We start from the raw sequence: 19,832 nt of genomic DNA on the forward strand, positions 1-19,832 counted from the left end.
AAAAAAAAAAAAAAATTCAAAGGCAGGTTTAGAGGAGAAATTGAAAAATTAAAAGTACTAAAGTGACCCAAGTCATTCCTGGCACAAAGGAAAGTTGTCAGTGGCCTAGTTAGCTCCACATTCTTATGGGTCATTGTTATCATCTGAGTCTTTCCCTCAGTTTTTCCACATCCCCTGTAATTCTGGAAAGATATTAAATATTTGGTGGCCTTCAATCCCACACACACAAAGTAAAAAGATGGATTGCAAGAAATACTTTTTCCCTGTAGGCCATTGTCAAAAGCTCCCCTTTACTACCACTTTTAGTGAAGTGTTGGAGTTTGACATATAGGAGTCAAACAGCCCTGAGCTGGAATACCAACTCTACTACTTACTAGCTGGGAGACCTTGGGTAACTCCCTTAATTCCTCTGAGCCAGTTTTTTTCATCTATACTCATTCAGATAGTGCCATAATGAAATAACATATGCTTAACATCGAGTAGGAGCTGAGTGATGTTATAAGTCACTGTTGTCACTGTTATTATTATTATTATCCAGCTATAGGCTTCTGCTACTCCTTTTTTTCTCTTGTGGTAAACAGGTGTTTCCTCCCTGCTGAGCATTTTCTCACAAGCTAACCCTTTAACAGAGTGGGGAGACCTAACATTTTAGGAAATCATACACATCTGGCCTCCTGTTTGCAGGAGCTGTAAATCTTTGAAGCAAATGCTAAACTGAAACAGCTGACAAGAATTTGATGCCTCACAAGAAAACCTCCCATGTGGGAAAAGAGATAGCAAGGGAGAGGAGGCCTAAGGAGAAATAAAGGCAATCCAAAAGAACCAAAATGGGAAAACAGAAAATAGAAAGAAACATTTAAAAATGAACTCTTCCCTTTGGAATGAAGGCAAACCAACAGGGACATGATTTCATAAGCAAACCTTCAATTTGACTCATTCCCTTGTTCACCAAGTTAGACTAGTTTCCAAAAGTCCCACACACCCCCAGTCTGGGCCTCCCTGTGGGGAGTAGAAAAGCTACATCATCTAGCCCTGTGCTCCACCCTTTAGTGCAGGGGGCCTCTTCCTGGAGAGAAGGATTTAGGCTTGTGGTCTGATTGTTTACACAGGCTAACTGGCTCCAGCACCAAAACCCAGCCCTGTCCAGGAAGCACAGTCTCCAGGAAATGGAGAATTGTCTTCAGACTTCAGAATGGCTGGCTGCCCTATTCCTGTGCTCACATTAGAGCTCAGGAAGGCTGGAAGAAGGGCTTCCATAAACTTCAGTCCAGAAATGACCAACTTGTTTTCCAATGAATTCATATTCATCTGGTGGAACATACAGGTTTTTTCTCCTAGACAGCCACAGACCTGCCTACAACAGGGACTGGGCCATTTAATTGGAAAGAGGTAGATTAGGAATGTTCACTGGCTCATCAACTTCCTGCAAAAGTTTTCTCATTAAATGAACAGGAAATTTATTCAAAGCACTCTGTCTTAGGCTGGGGGATGTAGCTCAGTGGTAGAGTGTTTGCACAGCAGGCTTGAGGCCCTGGTACCAATCCCTAGCATAGCCAAAAAAAAGTCTCCCTTCTCTTTTCTCCAAATCAGGAAAAAGTGCTCATGAGACGGTTTTCATTCCTTCTTGTCTTTTGAGCCATCCTTTCTGCCTTAGCATGCCATTCCCTTCAACATCATGTGACAACGCTTATGCCCTGTGGGCTAGTGGGAGCTTGAGTAATTGTTTCCCTCTAAAAATATTGAGCATGTCTGTAAGAAAGGAAAGAATTTTAGGCTCTATTTTTTTTCTCCTACCTGGAAGAACATCCCATCCTCAGAATTTGGTCATCAGTGTTTCATAAGTCGTGTACATTGCATCAAGGGAATGGATCAGTTATAAATGACTATAGTCAAGATTCACAGGATTGATAGATGGACAAGAAGTTCGCTTACAGTATTTTTCATTTGAAAGAAATCCTCTAGTGATACCACTGACACCCAACTATGAACTTGCCCTCTCATATGCTGAGGTGCACCCACTGTAGTTCCCATAGCTTTTTCCAGTCACCTGACTGCCTGCCAATGCAGTGCCAAGTCCACAGGAAAAGATAAAGATGGGGGTGCAGAGGGGAGGGGTGAGAAGGACTTGAGTGAAATACTAATACATTATCTTGATACTGTCTTCATTCTAGGTTCAGGCTACTATCCAGATGAAAGTTACAATGAAGTGCATACAGAAGAGATCCCACAAACTCCTCCCCTAGACTATCAAGGTAATCTTCACTGTTTCTCGGGTTTGGGAAGGCCTAAGACCTAGGCTACTCCTTGAAGCATGTTCATCTAGGCTTGGCTTATATGTGTCACTTGCAGCACTGGGAAACATCAGGGGCTATGATTGTTAAAAGTGAACTACCTAGTTCTACTACTGACCGTTAATGTGACTTTACATCTCTATCCTGCAGGTTGCTTATATATTATTAATCATTAAATATTGATTGAGTACCTACTCTATGCCTAATACTATGCAAAGTAAGTCTTTATGGGATACAAAGTCTAAGGTAGAGTTTAGCTCCCCTGAAAGAGCTCACATTCTACAGGGGATGAAGAGAAGATAAAATTAGCACATATAGGAAAGTAAGTATGATGCTCTGTGGTAACAGTAAATGTAATAGGAGTTAAGAAAAAGACAGGAAAGGGATCATGAAAGAAGAGAGTTAGGCTAGGCATTGAATAATGAGTGGAAAATTGAGAACTGGAAAAGAGAGGGGAGGACATTTGGCAAAACAGACGGCCGAAGATAGGGAGGTAAGTAGAAACTCATTTCAGGAGAGAACTAAAATGAAACCAGCTTGACAGAAGGTGATGGAATGTAGAGGAAGTCGTGAAGAATAAAGTAGAACATGGAATGAAATCAAATCTGAAAAGCCTCTGTGATCTAGGAACCTGCTTAAGGTAAGGCAGGGGAACTGCCTGTGAAGAACGCTGAGTAATGGTTCCTGCACTAGAAGAAAAGTTAGGTCAGGTGATAGCGAATATCTTTTCCATTTCTTATTCTGTTTCTATACTTTTCAAGCCACTTATGAGTGTAGCTGTTGTACTAGGTGCAATAAGGAGCCATCATATTTTTTCACAAAGAAGCAACACTCTCAATGATAATTTCAGAACATTAACCCAGTTATTCTGTTCAGAAACTAGTGGTTGGAAATGTGGTATATATGCGTAATGGAATACCATTCAGCCATAAAAAGAATGAAATCATGACATTTGCCAGAAGATGGATGGAATTTGAGATCATCATATTAATGGAAATAAGTCACATGAAAAGTTAAATGTCATGTGGTTACTCTTATATGAGAAACTTAAAACATAAAAAAAGAGTTAAACAAAGGACAGAAGGTAGGAAATAAAAAACAGAACTGTTGGAGATGGGGAAGGGGACGAGGAGGAGGGAAGAAGGAAGGATAGATTTTGGGTGGATAAAGGGATCAAAAATGATCCAGATATGTACCTCTGTATGCCAATCCCACCAAAATGAATGTAACGATAACTGTAATGTATGCAAACAAATGCTAATGAAAAGGAAGTCATAGAGCCTGAATTGGGAAGATTCTCCAGGAATCAGAGTAAAGTTAGCTAGATATTTTTGAGGCTAATGGCAAAGAAATGGAGAGTAAGGATATGCTCCAGAGGGGCCATGTATATAACTCAGTGGTAGAACACTTGTCTAGTTTGCTTAAGGCCCTGTGTTCAATCCCAAGAACCTCGGGGAGAAAAAAAAAAGGAAAAGATGTACCCAAAAAATATTCAAAGAAGGAGATGACAAGACTTGCTACAGATTTGTTATACCATAAGGCTATGAAAGAAACTGATGTCTGAACCATGCATGGTGGCACATACCTGTAGTCTCAGCACTCTGGAAGGCTGAGGCAGAAGGATGAAAAGCTTGAGCCCAGCCTGGGCACCTTAGCAGTTTAGCAAGACCCTGAAATACCTCAGAAAATTATAAGATCCCTCTCAGAGAGACAAGGTTATCAAAAAAAACTGTTTTAGTAAAGATATCCTATAGGCAGTTGGAAGTGGAAAGATAGAGCTTTGTAGGTTCCCAGCTTAGATGTACGGGCTGTCTGAGGAAGTGGAGGGCCAAGGTCAAAGTCTTGGCAGACATCTTTAGGTATGAGTAGGATAAATAGAGCCAGCAAGGAAAAGAGTTGGTGGCCAGCCATGTGACAAGAAACAAAGGCAGTTTCTGTCATATTACAGAAGCCACAGAAGAGAATTTTAGTAAAATGGAAAGGGTAAGAGATCAACTACATCCAGTATTGAAAAAAAAATCAAATTTAAGGTAGAGCAAACATTTTACTTAGCAAGGTGGCAAATCGTGACCTTTGAGAAAAGTTGTGCTATAGAAGTGATCAGAACTTTGGGTTCTTCTATGCTCATTTCCAGCTTCTGTCTTCTCACTGCCACTGTTCCATACCTATTCATTCTGTCTCTGTGCCCACTAAATTCTAAACTCTCTTCAGACTCTTTCCTATCTGCCAACTAATTCCAAGCTGAAACAGCATCTCTTAGAGACCACCGTTCTCTAGTGACTAAATTGGGTGGCTTTGCCTTTCAGTCTGTCTCTCCGGCAACAGGGAGCATGCCCCTTTCTTCTTAACCCTAATTCTTTGGGCTCCATAGCTTTGCACTATTCTGGTCATGGATGAAGCCAAGAAAAGAGATGGGTTTTCTGGTGGTGACAATAGAGAGAATGAAGGTTTGATATGAACTTTAGGCAACGCTGACCTATCTCCTGAGCTCCTGGACTACAATCTTGTGCAGGTGGCTAAAACAAAATTCTTTTATCTTGCCTGGAAAAGATTCTACTAGCTGAATTTCCTACTTCTGACAACGGTGCCATCATTTTCTTCAGTACTCAGACTTCAAATTCCCTCAGTGTCACTTCTCATAGTGCCCATTGCCTTTAGCACTCCCCTTTTTGTCATCATGCCTCACCAGTCCTTCAGCAAGACCTGTCATTTCTTTATTAATCCTTAGGTTAAAAGTTTAATTAACTCACAAGTAGACAATGGTAGTTTCTTCTTAAGTGGATTCTCTGATTCATGTTTCTCTAAACTCCCACCTAAGCCTAGACGCCCACTATGACCATTTTAATCAGAATCTGGCCTCAGTCTAACTTTCTAGCCTGACAATTTCTTGTTCCTTTCCCCCTGTAAAACCTGTGCCTCGGCCAGCATACTCTATTCAGTTCCCAGACTGCATTAGCATACATGGAGCTTTCCCTCAGCCATTCATTTTTTCATTGGGTATTTATTATGTACCTACTATACATACTTCTTTTGAAATCAGTGTCCATTGTCTTCATCATAAACTGTCTCTTTTGTCTACTTTTTATTACTCTCAACAAAGTGGTTGCCTTTTTTATCAGGCAGATCCATGTATGTAACTCCAACAGAACCATGTCAAAAGTAGATACTGACTGTCGACATCCTGAGAATAGAAGCCAGATTGTAGGACACTGTTAATGAGAGAAGTGGATAGTAAAAAGCAACAAATGAACCGGGCATGGTGGCACATGTCTATAATCCCAATACTCTGAGGGGCTGAGAGTAGATGATCACAAGTTCAAGCCCAGCCTGGACAACTTTGTGACTTAATGAGACCCTATGTTTAAAAAAAAATTTTTTTTTTAATGACTGGGGATATACCTCAGTGCAAAAGTCCCTGAGTTCAGTCACCAGTATTGGGGGGGGGACAAATGCAGAAGGTACTTTCAAGGGGAGTGGCAGCTCTGTGGTAAATACTAACCTACCTCATTGATTATTTTTTAAAAAATTAACTTTGAGCTATTTAAAAAAATACAACTCACATAGTAGATTTAGTGTTGTGGTCTAATGCTAGCCTGAGGACCTAAAACAAACTAAATGAGATTACCAATGAGGAGTGGGAAGGAGTAGCCAAGAAAAGTACCAAATAAGGTCCTGGTCTCCCCTTTAAGGCCTTTGTGGCCTCATAATCAACAGCTCTACAGCTATAGTGTTTTTAAATCTTTCTGTCATTTGGAGTCGATGTCTTGAGATAGCAGCTGTGTGTGTCATAGGCACACAGCAGAAAATAATGCTGGTAGGAAGCCACAGTATCTTGTACCCTAAAAACGGATGAGATGATGTCTTAAACCCAGACACTGATTTACGAAACATCATTTGTAGGGCTAGACATTTTACAAATGCAATGTTATTTGATTCTTAGCATAGTCCTAAGAAAATGATTTATTAGTGCCCATTTCTCAGATCAGGAAACTAAGCTCAGAGAAGTTAAATTTAGAGTCATAGGAATTAAATTTGACAGAGCAGAAATTTAAATCCAGATCTACCTGATTCTAAAACCATAGTTTTTCCATGTTTTTCATTTTAAAAATGTAACCTGTTGTTTTAAAAAGACTAAAAAAAAAAAATCTAACCAGTTAAAAGTGTATCATTAGTGTAGAGCAAACTACCCATGTAGTTTGGTACTGTTTTAATCAATCTTGTATTTCCCATCATTATCTTACCATGCAACCTAGCTTGGTGTCAAAAGCCTTTCACTGAGGTGTGCCCTGAGACTGTTGGGCTGCTGCTTTCCTCGAAGCTTGCCTCAGCCTTGAGCAAACTAGTAATTTTGTCTGGGTTATCTGAAGATAATCACAGAGAAAGCCTTTTCAATCCTGTTGTCAGTGCTATCTCTTCTTTATCTGCCCTAAAAAGAGAGCCTTTCCACCCTTTGATCCAGGACAAATACCTATTATATGCCAGTCACTGAACTAAGTATATTATAAATGTGATTTAATTTAAATAGATTGTACGCATGTTATGTAGTAATATGGAAAGACCTTTTCAAGTACATTGTTCAGTTTATTTTAAAAAGCAGTGGAGAGACCTGAGGAAGTAGCCAAGTAGTAAAGCATCCCAAGGTCCTGCGTTCCATCCTCAGCATCCCCTTAAAAAAGCAATGGCGTGAAGAGTGAGCATAATATGCTACTCTATGTGTTTAAAAGAAGGAAAAAATAAGAAACTATACCAACATTTACATTGTATACATAAAGAAATTATTAACAGTGATTCTTTAGGAGGAGACAAAGTGAGGGTAGGCATGAGAATAGGATTGGAAGAGGGACATTTTACTGAGTAACAGGGGTGTGAAACGTGGATATATTGCTTCTCCAAAAAGGAGATGAGTATATATGTACTTCAAGATAGCAGCTGCAGTGGCAGATTTTATGCTCAGAAATATGGATTGTTAGAGCAAAGTTTGGGTTCAAACCCAGGCCCTGCCTCTTACTCGCTGAGGAACCATGGGCAAATTACTTCCTCATCTACAAAACAGAGTTAAACCCCTACCTACATCACAGGGTTATTACGGGACTCTATGAGAAAACATATGAAAAGAAAAGTACATAGCATTGTGCATAGATGGGGAAATACTCAATATAGACCAACACATTTCCTAGTACACATCATTGTGTGCTTTATCTAATCACATCCTTAGTTTCAGTTTCCAGTCAGTATCCTTTGAGTGCGGGTTTTCAGCCATTTATGAATCTTCAACTGTTTTGTCACCACTCCTGTATCTTATCTAATCCATATCACTGGCATGAAAAGCATTGCTATATGACTCATTTGCTTTTACATTTCTCCTGTTCTACCAGTCTGGTGGCCCTACCCAAGAAAGAAATGAGGTCAGTCTCGTATTCCTTGTTCGTGTGGACTCCTAGAGATTACCACTTCTCTGTCTAACTGCTAATAAGTCATACCTTTAAATTTCCTAGAATAGTACGCTATCAGTGCTGTAAGTATCACAAGGCTGTATTCCCAGAGGGTGTCTTCTTTCTTATTTGAAAACTAGGATTGTGTATTTGCCCCTTTGCAGACTTTTAACATTTTGCCTTTATACTAGGATTCCTCTGGGCCAACAAAATTGAACTTATTTACAAGGGATTGGCCTCTCTTACTGTCTCAATATTTGCCTTGAACTTTGTATTTCCCTTTACCATTGTTGCTTCTTCTATCAATTTTAATTGGATGGGTATTTTTCTTGACAGAATACAGGAAAAAAATAGAATGGAAGTGATTGTTGAGGTCTCAGCCTCCCATATAAGGACTTTGGAATGTGTTGTAGCCTTATAATCAACAATTCTGTAACATAGTGCTTAGATGACTTTGTAATTTGGAGATGGTGTCTTCAGATACCAATCCTGTCATTGCCACAGGGTCAAAACTAATCCTGGATGTTCCAAGTGTGGTGCTGGTTGAACTTTTCTTACTGTCCTCTGTCTTCATTTTTCTAGCTGTGTTCCTTTAGCTTCTGGTGTGCTTTTTAGTAAAGTTCCACTTTTTTATACCTATGACTTTGCAATCAAATCAGTTTACATGGGGCTTTAGCCTTCCCAACCCTAGGCAAACATATCTGTGTCATGTAAACATCTTTGGGCAGGTGGCCTTTAATTGATTTACATACGTACCATTAAAACCTGAACCCACCCGAGGAGTCATGTATTTCGTAAGACCAATTAGGCATCTTTATGATGCTTTTATGTTTTAATGGCCCTGTAAATTTTTGTGCTCAGAACTGAATTAGGATTAGACTTTTATTCCTAAGCAGCCTTCTTTGATGTCACATCCCTTTTCTCAAATTTACATTTTCATGTTATTTTAAAACAATATTTGTTTTAAATTTCCTACAGTAAAACTCACTTTCTTTGATGTAGAGCATTGTGAGTTCTAACAAATGTATAAAGTAAAAGTGAGGTAACTACCACCGTAGTACAAAACCGTCCCATCACCTCAAATTTACACAGTGCTGCTCGTTTGAGGGCAGCCTTCTACCTCTACCACTGATCTCTGGCAAGTAGTGATCTGTACTCTGTACCTACATTTTTGCCTTTATATTTCCCTATGTCTTTGTTATATAAATGGAATAATATGGCATGTGTCCCTTGGAATTTGCCTCCCTTCACTTCCTAAAATGCATTTGAGATTTGCCTGTGTTGTTGCATGTGTAAGCATTTCATTCTTTGTAAATATTTTTTATTTTATGAAAAAATTAAAATTCCATAACAAAATAAGAAAATAACAATAGTAATACACAGTGTATTATTATCTTCAAACTACCTACTAAGAATATAAGACATAGACAAAAAGATTCTTACAAAGAAGAAGCAAATAGATAAACCTCAGTTTGTTTAACCATTCACTCATAAAGACATTTGAGTTGTTTCCAGCATTTGGCAATTATTAATAGAAGTACTTTAACATTTGTGTACAAAATTTTGTATGGACACAAGTTTTCATTTCACTTCAGTAAATACCTTAAGTGGAATAGCAGAGTCATATGGGAATTGTACCTTTCTTTAAAAGAATTTGGTGTTACCTTTATAAGAAACTACCACACCATTTTCCAAAGTGGCTGTTTTTGCATTTCTTTTGGTCATTTATGAGATTTCCAATTTCTCTCCATCTTCACCAGCACTTGGTATGCCATTATTTTTTAAATTTGGCCATTCTAATGGTTATATTAATGGTATCTCAGTGTAGTTTTAATTTGCATTTCCTTCATGACTAATGATGCTAAACATCTTTTCACATGTCTGTTTGTATCTTTTGCCCATGTTCTAACTGGACTTCTTGCTGTTATATTGCTGAATTTTGATAGTTTTATCTTTTCTAGGTACTAGTACTTTGCTAGATATGATTTGCAAATATTTTCTTCTGTTCTGTAGTTTGTCTTTGATTTCACAGCAGTATCTTTCCCAGAAAAAAAGGTTTTCATTTTGACAAGGTCCAATTTATTGATTTTTGTTTTATGAACTGTGCTTTGGAATCATGTGTAACACCTCTTTGTCTACCTCTAGATCCCTGAAATTTTCTTTTATATTTTCTTCTAAAAGCTTTTTATCTCTCATTTTTACATCTTAGTCTATCGTCCATCTTGAGTTAATTTTTGTATAAGGTTTGAGACTTAGATTATTTTTCTTTTCTATGTACCAGTACCATTTGTTTGAAAAACTTTCCTCTACTGAATTTCTTTTGCAACTTTGTCAAAAATCACTCTGGCATAGTTGTGTGGGTGTATTTCAGAAATCTTTATTCCATGTCATTGATTTATGTGTTGGCCCTTTCACCAACAGTACACTGACTTGATTACTGTGCTTCTAGCTTACTTTTCTTCTGTTGATACAGTTCCTCAGTGGTGTTATACATTAAATATCCAAGATGGAGAAGCCACATGCTACTCACCGAGGGGAGGGAATTATCACAGCAGTCTAGGCACACGTTGTGAGCTCTCCTGTGACCGGGGCTTTCGATTGATTGGACGGAGGTCAGTGCAATGCTTGCCAAGCCGTCGTTGGTCTGGAACTGCCTACTGCAGACGTAAGTTGTATGCATGCATATGCTGATGTGTGGTATGAGAGAAGCTTACGAAACAGCCGTTGAGAATATATACCTGAAGGTGTTACTATGCCTTTCTTCCAAGTGCAAATTGGAAATTTTCCATAGGCTCTCAAGAGCCTTTTCTCATCCTGACATCCTACTTTATTTTCTGTCTCTGTGGTTACTGTTCAAGCAATACTGTTCTAGCAACTAAGTAGCAGCCAGCTGCTCTGACTCAGGGAACCCAGGAGTGCATTCAGAAGGCCAATACTTGCCCCTGAGTCCTGATATGGACCTAGGCTACCTTCTAGAGCTCCCAAAGATAGGCAGTTCCACAATCTCCTATTTGTGTTCAAATGCTATACTGCAGCTTCTTTAGAAAGCCTAGTCAGTACAGCTGTGAAACATCTGCTATTCTTCATTCTCTCCTATAAGTCAAAAAGTATGCTAAGGGTAGCATATAGGGATGCTAACACATATGCATCTCAAATCACATATCCCTTAAGCTTCCAAATCCCTAGCTTTAACTCAAGGTCCACAGCCAACCTACTTTTAGGGAGTAAGCTTTGTCTATCCATATGTCCATCATTGGGTATCGTTTGTAGGATATTCATGTGTGCAGAGCCCTATCTTGGCCATTTCAGGAACTTAATTCTTCAACTACACTCAGGCTGTTTATAGACGAATGGAACATAAAGCCAAATGTGTGCACATGTCATGTACCTAGACGTAGAAATGCTGAGCATTCAGGGAGAAACAATGTTGGTCAGAGAAGATGTGACAGAGGAGAGGACAACTAGAGATAAGGAAGTCACAACAACCTTCTAGGTGACTATAATTAAGTTCTTTTAGGATTTAAGAGCCATACTTTCTAAAATGAATTTGAATTGGCTGGGGCTATATATAAGGCTATAATTTATAAATAAACAAAAAACAGTTAAAAGAATATTTTCACTGGTGCTTAGAATGAGTGGAGTATTATATTTGAGTAGCAAGTGTACCTTTGACCTTCCTCATAAAAGACAAATGAGCAAATGGATCTATATCTTCATTGTCATATAATACTAAGCAAACAAATTCATCTGAAGAAGCAAACCCTTTATTTGGATCTGATTTTAAGGTGATTGTTTTTGCATAGGTCTTCACAAAACAAATACTGGGAAACAGAAAAGGCAATAATCTTCAAGTCTGGTTTGACCAAGAAGCAAAATGAACATAATTTATGTAGAATCTTTATTCAAATATCTAAATGTTGAACTTCTAGGATTAGAATTTAGATAACCTAAAGGAATATATGGCCTTAATCCTCTCAAGCATCAGATGTTTGAAGTAAAACTCTGGCATGCACAGGCTCACAAGTGCTTCATGTTAGCAGTCTCTGGCATATGTGACATCTAAAGCACATGATTCTTCTTTTGTCAAATACCACAACAGTTGGACCCCAAGGCACTTGGCTGGACTTGCATTGTCACCCAGATAGAGAGCTAGCCTACTCTGGGATGTGAGTCTCAGTCAAGGAATGGCTTTGAAAGCACAAAAATGCCACTCAAAACCAAGATTTAAGCATGGTCAAGGGCATATAGCATTTTAGGAAAGAAACAAAAGCTAACAACAACAACAACAAAAGCTAGCAATTGCTGAGGCTCTAAATGAGCCCAAAGGTTTATATGTATTGTCTCTTTAGTCTGTCCAACAATCTTGTGAGGTATCCACACTTACTGATGAAAACAATGAGATTCCAGAGATGAGGCAACTTCTTCAAGTTACAGATCAAGTAAATAGGTGAAGCTGGCATGAATACTCAGGTCTGATTCTGGACTTCATATGTTTGGACAAGTAATTTATTTTTTTGAGACATCCCTCCCTTTCTCAAGAGTCTTCTGCACTTTAAGAATATAAAAGCAATTAGGGAAAATAGCAGTTAGGAAAGAACTGTAAGGGCAGTTTGGGTCAGGTTTTTGTATTTTCTGTTGTCTCTGGTATGGTTCTTCCTGTTATAGATGCCCAGGCATCACCTCCAAATAGTCCCATAGACAACTGTGATTGCCACTTGGTTCTCTCTTAGAGATAAGATGCCATGCACTACCATTTATCACTAGCGGCACCTACACTTGCACAAATGGGGTGCTTCTTGACTCCCGCTGTGACTACAGCTGTTCCAGAGGCTACCACTTAGAAGGTGACCGCAGCCGAATCTGCATGGAAGATGGGCGATGGAGTGGAGGCGAGCCTGTATGTGTAGGTAAATGCTGCTTGCTCCCAACTGATTTGCTACAAAGAGCCACTCTAGCATCATGTCCACAAAGATATAGAATTCTAATTGCAAAAAGCATTCCTGTTCACTGTGAGTGTGGAACTGTGGGCATATGCTTAATAAAATGATTATTTCCCCCTGAAGTTGGGCTTTCTCCCCTAGTTTCCTTGAAAAACTTGAAATTTAACTCACTTAGTGGTGTGTGGTGTTGCTTCAATGGGTTTCCTCTAGAGAAGGCAGGGGACCCATGAATCAGTCCTTGCTTTTTGACCGTGGCAGACATTGATCCCCCTAAGATCCATTGTCCCCACTCACGTGAGAAGATGGCAGAGCCAGAAAAACTGACTGCTCGAGTATACTGGGATCCACCCCTTGTGAAAGATTCTGCTGACGGCACAATCACCAGGTGAGCTGCGGTAACACATGCCACACATTCCACCTGCGTCTTCTCCAGCTTCTCACACCGAAACTGCATAGGCTGAGGCTACAATGTTGATGTGCCTCAGATCTCAATTCTAAGAATCATTTCCTTCAGTAGCTCCTTCACCCTGTCTTATTCAGGGTGACACTTCGGGGCCCTGAGCCTGGTTTTCAATTTCCTGAAGGAGAGCATGTGATTCGTTACACGGCCTATGACAGAGCCTACAACCGGGCCAGCTGCAAGTTCATTGTGAAAGTACAAGGTCAGAAAGAAGTCTTCAGTTTCCATATTGTTCATTATTCCTGCTCTACTCTCACCTTCTAAAATCTCCAAAAGACCTCTCTTTATGCCTGAAACACACTTCATTTATACTCAGAGCGAGAGGAAAATTCAAGTTTATTAAACAGGCTCCTTCAGGAAGCCTACATTACATGTGAATACACAAGTTAGAGAAAACTTAACTCTCCAACAAGACTTCCACATTCTCCTAAATCTAGATAAAATGCACAAAATTACTCTATATCTATTTACCTTGGCCTTCAAACTTATCAAATATAATTAATCTTCATTCTGGACTTGGTAGTGCTGGCTGTCTGATTCTTCCTCTTTGCTTTGTATCACATTTGGTTTTGCCTTTTTTTCATTATAAAAATAATTCTTGTGCATTGTTGGACATTTCGAAAACAAAGAAATATGTGAAAGGGGAAAATCTATTAGCCCATCATTCAGAGGCAGTTGCTGTTAATCTTTTGGTATTTTTCTACCAGTCTGTTCTCTGTGCATACTTAAAAATATCATTGAGATTATACTGTTCAACACTCTTTTTCATTTTTTATTCTATCACAAGCAATTTTCCCATATTCCTTAAAAATTCTTCAGAAATACTTTCAATGACAGCATAACATTATACTCTAAGAATATATCATGATTTACATAAACCTTCCCAATCATTAAGATTCCTCTGACTTATTTCTGTCAATAAAAGTAATTCTACAAGATGGTCATCTTTACATAGGGTATCCATAAAGTTTGTAAACGTTGATATTTTTTTTAAAAAAAACAATAGCCTTTTGATGATAATATGTATATTCATTTGTGTTTCCAGAATTTGTGAGCCTCTGTGTACATTTCATATGTAATTTCTTAAGAAAAAAAATCTGGCTTTTATGGCCATAAAAGCCCTTCATTCTGATTATCCCAAGTCTCCTGCTCTGGAAAGCCTTGGGAAGGCACTTTCCTAGTCTTTCCTACCTACAAGAGATACTATTCCCTCTAACTTAAGCTCCTCCCTCACAGTGAGACGCTGTCCAATTCTGAAACCACCACAGCACGGTTACCTTACCTGCACCTCAGTGGGCAACAACTATGGTGCCACCTGTGAGTACCACTGTGATGGTGGTTATGAGCGCCAAGGAACCCCCTCCCGGGTCTGCCAGTCCAGTCGCCAGTGGTCAGGAGCACCACCTATCTGTACTCGTAAGTGAAACCAGGAAATGGGGAGCATGGACCTGTTGATCAAAGTTACTTTGAAGGATATTCCCATGGCAAAGAGTTCCAATAGCAATGCATATATGAGGAATGGGAAATTCTGAGGTATTCTGAGGTATATGTATTTTAAGGGCCAACATTCCCCTATAGAATAATCCTACCTCAAGAAGAAGGACTTAAAATCATCTAGTTTTTTTTTTTCCAGGATTTTCCCCCAGGGCAGGGAGAGATAACTCTAAGGGTTCACCCAAAAGACTGGAATACCTCAAGATGTTAGGGTTACCCATGCAGGGTGAAGAAGTGTATGCTCTGACTGGCTATCTGCTTCTACCTTAGCTATGAAGATTAATGTCAATGTCAATTCAGCTGCTGGCCTCCTGGATCAATTCTATGAGAAACAACGGCTCCTCATCATCTCAGCTCCTGATCCTTCCAACCGATATTATAAAATGCAGATCTCTATGCTGCAAGTAAGACCTACTTCCCTGATGAAGACTTAACTCTTTTACATTACCCCCTTTACTTTTTCGAAAGCAATTAATTGATATCTGGATATAAACTCTGCTTTCTCAAACTTTTTGTGGGTGGTTTTTGATCAGTTTTACCAAAGATACAGTGAGCATATTATTCAAAACTTTACTGAAAGGGCAATAAGGCCACAGGAATGGTAGATGTGACTTGTAGGGGACTGGGTAGGAGAAGTTGATAAGGGAGTATGCCAAAGCATTCTGGAGAGACTTGTAAGATAGATATGATCAAACATCAGTACCAGCAATTAACTCCATTTGTGTTTTCAAGGAATAATAGTACTAACAAGCATATACAGTAAGTGCTGTGTAAGTACCAGGTACTGATCTGCAAGCTTTATACATACTCAACTAATTCTCACAATAGCCCCTATGAGGTAGGCATTATTATAATCCCCACTGAATAGGTGAGGAAACCAAGGCATAGCAGAATAAGTGATTTTTCTCAAGGTCACTAAATAGTAAATGTTAGACCTGGGATTGAATCCAGACACGCTGGCTCCAACATTTGTGCTCTCAACTGTTACCAGTAGGAAAAGTACTGTGATATTCCAAAGTAAAACGGAGATGTTCCATGATGACTTTTAATACACTAAAAGATACCTAGCCAAAGCCACTTGTGAGCAAGGGAGAAGTAGGTAGAAAAGAATAGATATGACCATGGGGATTTATAAGAAGAATAAAAAGAGAATTGCTAAAGAGAATTCAAGTTGTATTGAAAGCACAGAGAGAAGCATAACTGGGGAGCTTCAAGGGGCTGGATAAATAGTTAAAAGACAAAGCTACTTAGGGGGTTTCTAAAGGCTGAATCATACAAGTTGCCAAGCCAATATGGCCTATGATGGCAGTGGTTTCACCAAAAGGATGAAACTAGGGGTTTAAACCAAAAAGGACCGTGTTCCTTTTTGAGGATAAATCAGGCAAATGCAACAATTCAAATTAATAGGAAGCAAGAGAAGGAACCTTACAAGGATAGTAATGCTGAGGGTCAAGGCTAGAGAACAAGACCTCAGGTGAAACAAGAATTCGGTACCAGGAAAGGACTCTTTATATCTCACCCTGATAAATGCAAAGTATGAGATCCTGCAGGACAATGAGCCAGGGAAGGCAGTGTTATAGGGTGTATTTCCCAGTGTAAGGAAGGCGACAAAGGGTAGTGAAAAGACCATTGGGTGCTATTTTGGAGAAATCTTAGGACTGAGAGAAGGCCCTGGAGATGTAGTGGTAAAGGGCACACATTCAGGCAGGCTGCATCAGGCCTAGTTTGAGTCTCAGCTTAGCATGTTATTGCCATGCAAATTTGGGCCTTACTTTCTCTTCTACAGAGTCAGAATGACCCCACCTACATTCTTAGCCTTGTTACAATGAATAAATTATTCCTAGGAAGCATTAGGTATGTATAAACAAGAAACATTAGCCATTACCATCTCATGAAAGCCATCCAGTAAAAACTTACGTAGTTTTAAAATATATAGCAGATAATGTGAAATAGGAAGAAAAGGTCTAAAGGGAAAACTGGAAGAGGTAGGGGAAAGGAGAAAAGGGAAAAGAAAAAAATATGAGAAAAGGAATAAATGGAAACAAAGTCTTCATAAGTAGGGAGGGGTGAAGGGGTTGAAAGGAGGGCAGGGGAATGGGGAAAAATAAGAACCAATTAAATATCATGTAAAGGTACAAATTGCCAATGATGAATGTGATCATATTGTATAACCTAAAATGTACCAGTAAACTTAATGAATAAAAAAAACATGTAGTTTAAAACTTGTGAAAAGCTGAGCAATATTATTGTCCTGAAGTTTAGTAATTATGTTTCCCTTTTCTACTCCACATTCTATAAGAGGTTTCATGCCCTTCAGAAGATTTAAACACTATTGGAGCAAGTGCTTCTGAGAATGATAGAGGGGAAAGGTTATGTAGACCTCATATTATGCTCATTGTGATCCTGTAATTGTGTATTTATTGAAGAAGTTCTTCCCTTGCCAAACTTCTTCATGTGGTACCCGGAGTAATCAGACAAGCAGCTTTAAGTATAAATACAAAGGTCAGTTCCATTAAATGTTCTCTCTCCTCCACTCCCCAGCAATCCACCTGTGGACTAGACCTGCGGCATGTGACCATTATCGAGCTGGTGGGGCAGCCGCCTCAGGATGTGGGGCGCATCCAAGAGCAACAGCTGTCATCCAGCATCATCGAGGAGCTCAGGTTTAGGCTGGGAGGCTGCAGGGCAGGGGTGGGCCAAAACCATAGGCAAGATACTGACAACGCAATAGGTGGCAAGGCAGTAGGTGGCAGAATAGTAGACACTAGTTTCTTGAGGCACTTGTGTTTCAACTCTTATGGAAATGCTAAGATAAGAGAGTTAATTCTTAACTCTTGCAGGGCAAGAGAATCAAATGGGGCTCAAAAAGATTACCAGACCTCACCCTAAATATATTTTCATAAAGGTACCTATAGTGGCTTTGAAACATATCCATGGCTGAGACAACTAGATCCAAACTTGACTTAGATAAGCATCAGACCCTGTTGATTCATGGCCACATCTTTTTACCTGCAGTCTACAAAGGATCATAAGGGATTTTTAGGCACTAAAAACTGAATCATATCAATCAGCTCCTTGGGGAAGAGAAGACTATAAATGATATGTGGTAGAAATTGGCTTTTCTCAATATCTGTCCATTATTGGCCTTGTAATCCCTCCACATATACTCCAGACCAATAAATCTATCAGTGACCTCTGTTCTAGAAACAATACTTACCTTTAGGACTCAGTCTCGGTAATGACAGAGAGATTCAGTCCCTGTTAAAGAGACTAGAAAACACTCAGAGGAAAGATACTGAAGATGTGCAGCTACAGATCAAAGAGTTAACCAAGTGGTATTCATCAGCCTTAGGGCTGTTTTGTATGATGTGTGTAATGTCATGTAGTAGCCCTGTTTAAAGGAGCCTACAACAGGAGCATAACCTAGTTATAAAAAGCTGCCTCAGCTTGGGTGAGTAAAAGAAAGCTTAGCAGAGCTAGACAAGTAGAGGCAGATTAGGGTCAGAGCAGAAAGAAAGAAAAAAAAACCAGAGACTTGAGATAAGTAGTGGAGAGGATGGGGACAAGGGACAGGATGGGGAAAGAAGCAGTCTCCAGCTGAGCTGTGAAAGGTCAAAGGACAAATACCCAGATAAAGTCTCATAGTTCCTTGGGCTGCTCTCTCTAGGCAATTCCAACACCTTACTCGCTCCTACTTCAACATGGTACTGATTGACAAGCAGGGTATTGACCGGGAACGTTACATGGAACCTGTCACCCCTGAGGAAATCTTCACATTCATTGATGACTACCTACTCAGCAACCAGGAGATGATCCAGCGCCGGGAGCAAAGGGATATGTGCGAGTGAACTTGAGCTAAGGAATGGTTACGGTCAAAGGAAAAGCTTCCCTACTTAGATAAACCTGAGGCCTAATAAAAAGATAAAATGTTTTCCCACAATTCTAGAGACCATACTCTGAAGTGGGCAAGGCCTGTCAATGTTGGGATATTTTTCAGGTGACGTTTTTGGCTGTTTAATAGCTTTGCCTGTTCCTCCAAGGAGCAAAAGCTAAGAAGAGAAGGAAGACAGGCTCTGGGGAGTAGGTTGGAGGTAGAGTAGGTCTTCCTTTCATAACTCAGAAATTGCCCAGCTCTCCAAAGTCTTTCAGATAAGTAAATCCTAAATTCATTCATTTATTTACTGGCTGTTTTAAATGTTTCCTCTACCCAGAGGTGATACCAGAGGGCAGCACTATCACAACAAACAACCAAGACACTATCAAGTGTACTTTATTAGATCAGAGGCAGAGATTTATAAAACACTCTTGAACCTGTTTGTCACTTCATCTAATAGGGCATTGGGCTAAAACTGTTGCTTGAAACATTGCTTCATCAAGAGTTAGGAAAACATTGCAATGGGAGGGAGTTGGCAAAGAAAATTCTAATCAGAACAGAAAGCTGTCTTGTGGCTCCTCCAGCTGGCTCATGGGCAAGAATCTTTGCATACTGAGGCCTCTGGCCCCCAGAACAAATGGTAGATAATGTAGTCCCTTCCTTAGTAGAGTCGCCCCAGCCTGTGAGCTTTAGCACCTTAAAAGTATCACTGAAAGTAGTAAAGACCCCACCTCATGTATTAATTTCCACAGATATCGACTTTTAAGAGATCAGTTATATGCAGGTGGGAGCCACATCAGCACAAAGTCAAGTCTTACGATCCAGGCTTGAAAGTACATTTGAGGTCATGCTATTGGGAAGTGGAGCTACACACAATTCCTGGATCTTTCCCTTCCTTCATTCCTTTCCTTCCTTCTTTGATACTGGGAATTGAACCTGGCACATTCTAACCCCATTATCTAACACCAATCTTCACCTCCAGCCTCAGATCCCTAATCTGATTTCAGTCCGACTCAACAAGAGTGTCAGTGTTTGGAAGACAAATGTTTTCCTCGCCTTGCTGCTAAACACCTGCAACACTCATGGAACTCAGAGTCATAATTAAGACTCAGCAGCCTTTTGCTCTACCCAGGGGGTCACCAGAGAAGGGAGGAAGCAGGCTGGGTGGGGGAAGCAGAACCAATAATGCTTGAGCATTTACTATGTGTAAATTCTAAACACTCTATTCATTGACTCTGAAGTATTCACCAGAACCCTAAAAGATAGATATTATTATTAGCTTTCTTTTATAGATGAGAGAATTGAAGCTTAGTGAAGTAAGGCAATCTGCCGAAGATCAGA

The 19,832-nt window shown here is 39.6% G+C and overlaps 1 protein-coding gene across 2 annotated transcripts in view; it reads left to right on the forward strand.

The window, feature by feature from the left end:
• Positions 1-19,784, forward strand: part of Srpx2 (sushi repeat containing protein X-linked 2) — a 24,138-nt gene extending 4,354 nt beyond the window's left edge. Inside the window, exons 3-11 of one of the 2 annotated variants that reach the window (XM_010623389.2) lie at positions 2,172-2,252; positions 10,197-10,388; positions 12,454-12,630; positions 12,922-13,048; positions 13,204-13,325; positions 14,360-14,539; positions 14,888-15,021; positions 17,159-17,280; positions 18,285-19,784. In XM_010623389.2, coding sequence (XP_010621691.2) covers positions 2,172-2,252; positions 10,197-10,388; positions 12,454-12,630; positions 12,922-13,048; positions 13,204-13,325; positions 14,360-14,539; positions 14,888-15,021; positions 17,159-17,280; positions 18,285-18,465 — 1,316 coding nt within the window. In that variant the 3' untranslated portion in view covers positions 18,466-19,784. Of the gene's footprint in view, positions 1-2,171; positions 2,253-10,196; positions 10,389-12,453; positions 12,631-12,921; positions 13,049-13,203; positions 13,326-14,359; positions 14,540-14,887; positions 15,022-17,158; positions 17,956-18,284 lie in introns of those variants that run through there. The other variant, XM_033760539.1, reaches the window with a different exon arrangement.
• Positions 19,785-19,832: the final 48 nt, after the last annotated feature.

The sequence above is a fragment of the Fukomys damarensis genome, unplaced genomic scaffold (genome assembly GCF_012274545.1).
Source record: "Fukomys damarensis isolate Sample0158 unplaced genomic scaffold, DMR_v1.0_HiC HiC_scaffold_39, whole genome shotgun sequence".
Classification (NCBI taxonomy): domain Eukaryota; kingdom Metazoa; phylum Chordata; class Mammalia; order Rodentia; family Bathyergidae; genus Fukomys; species Fukomys damarensis.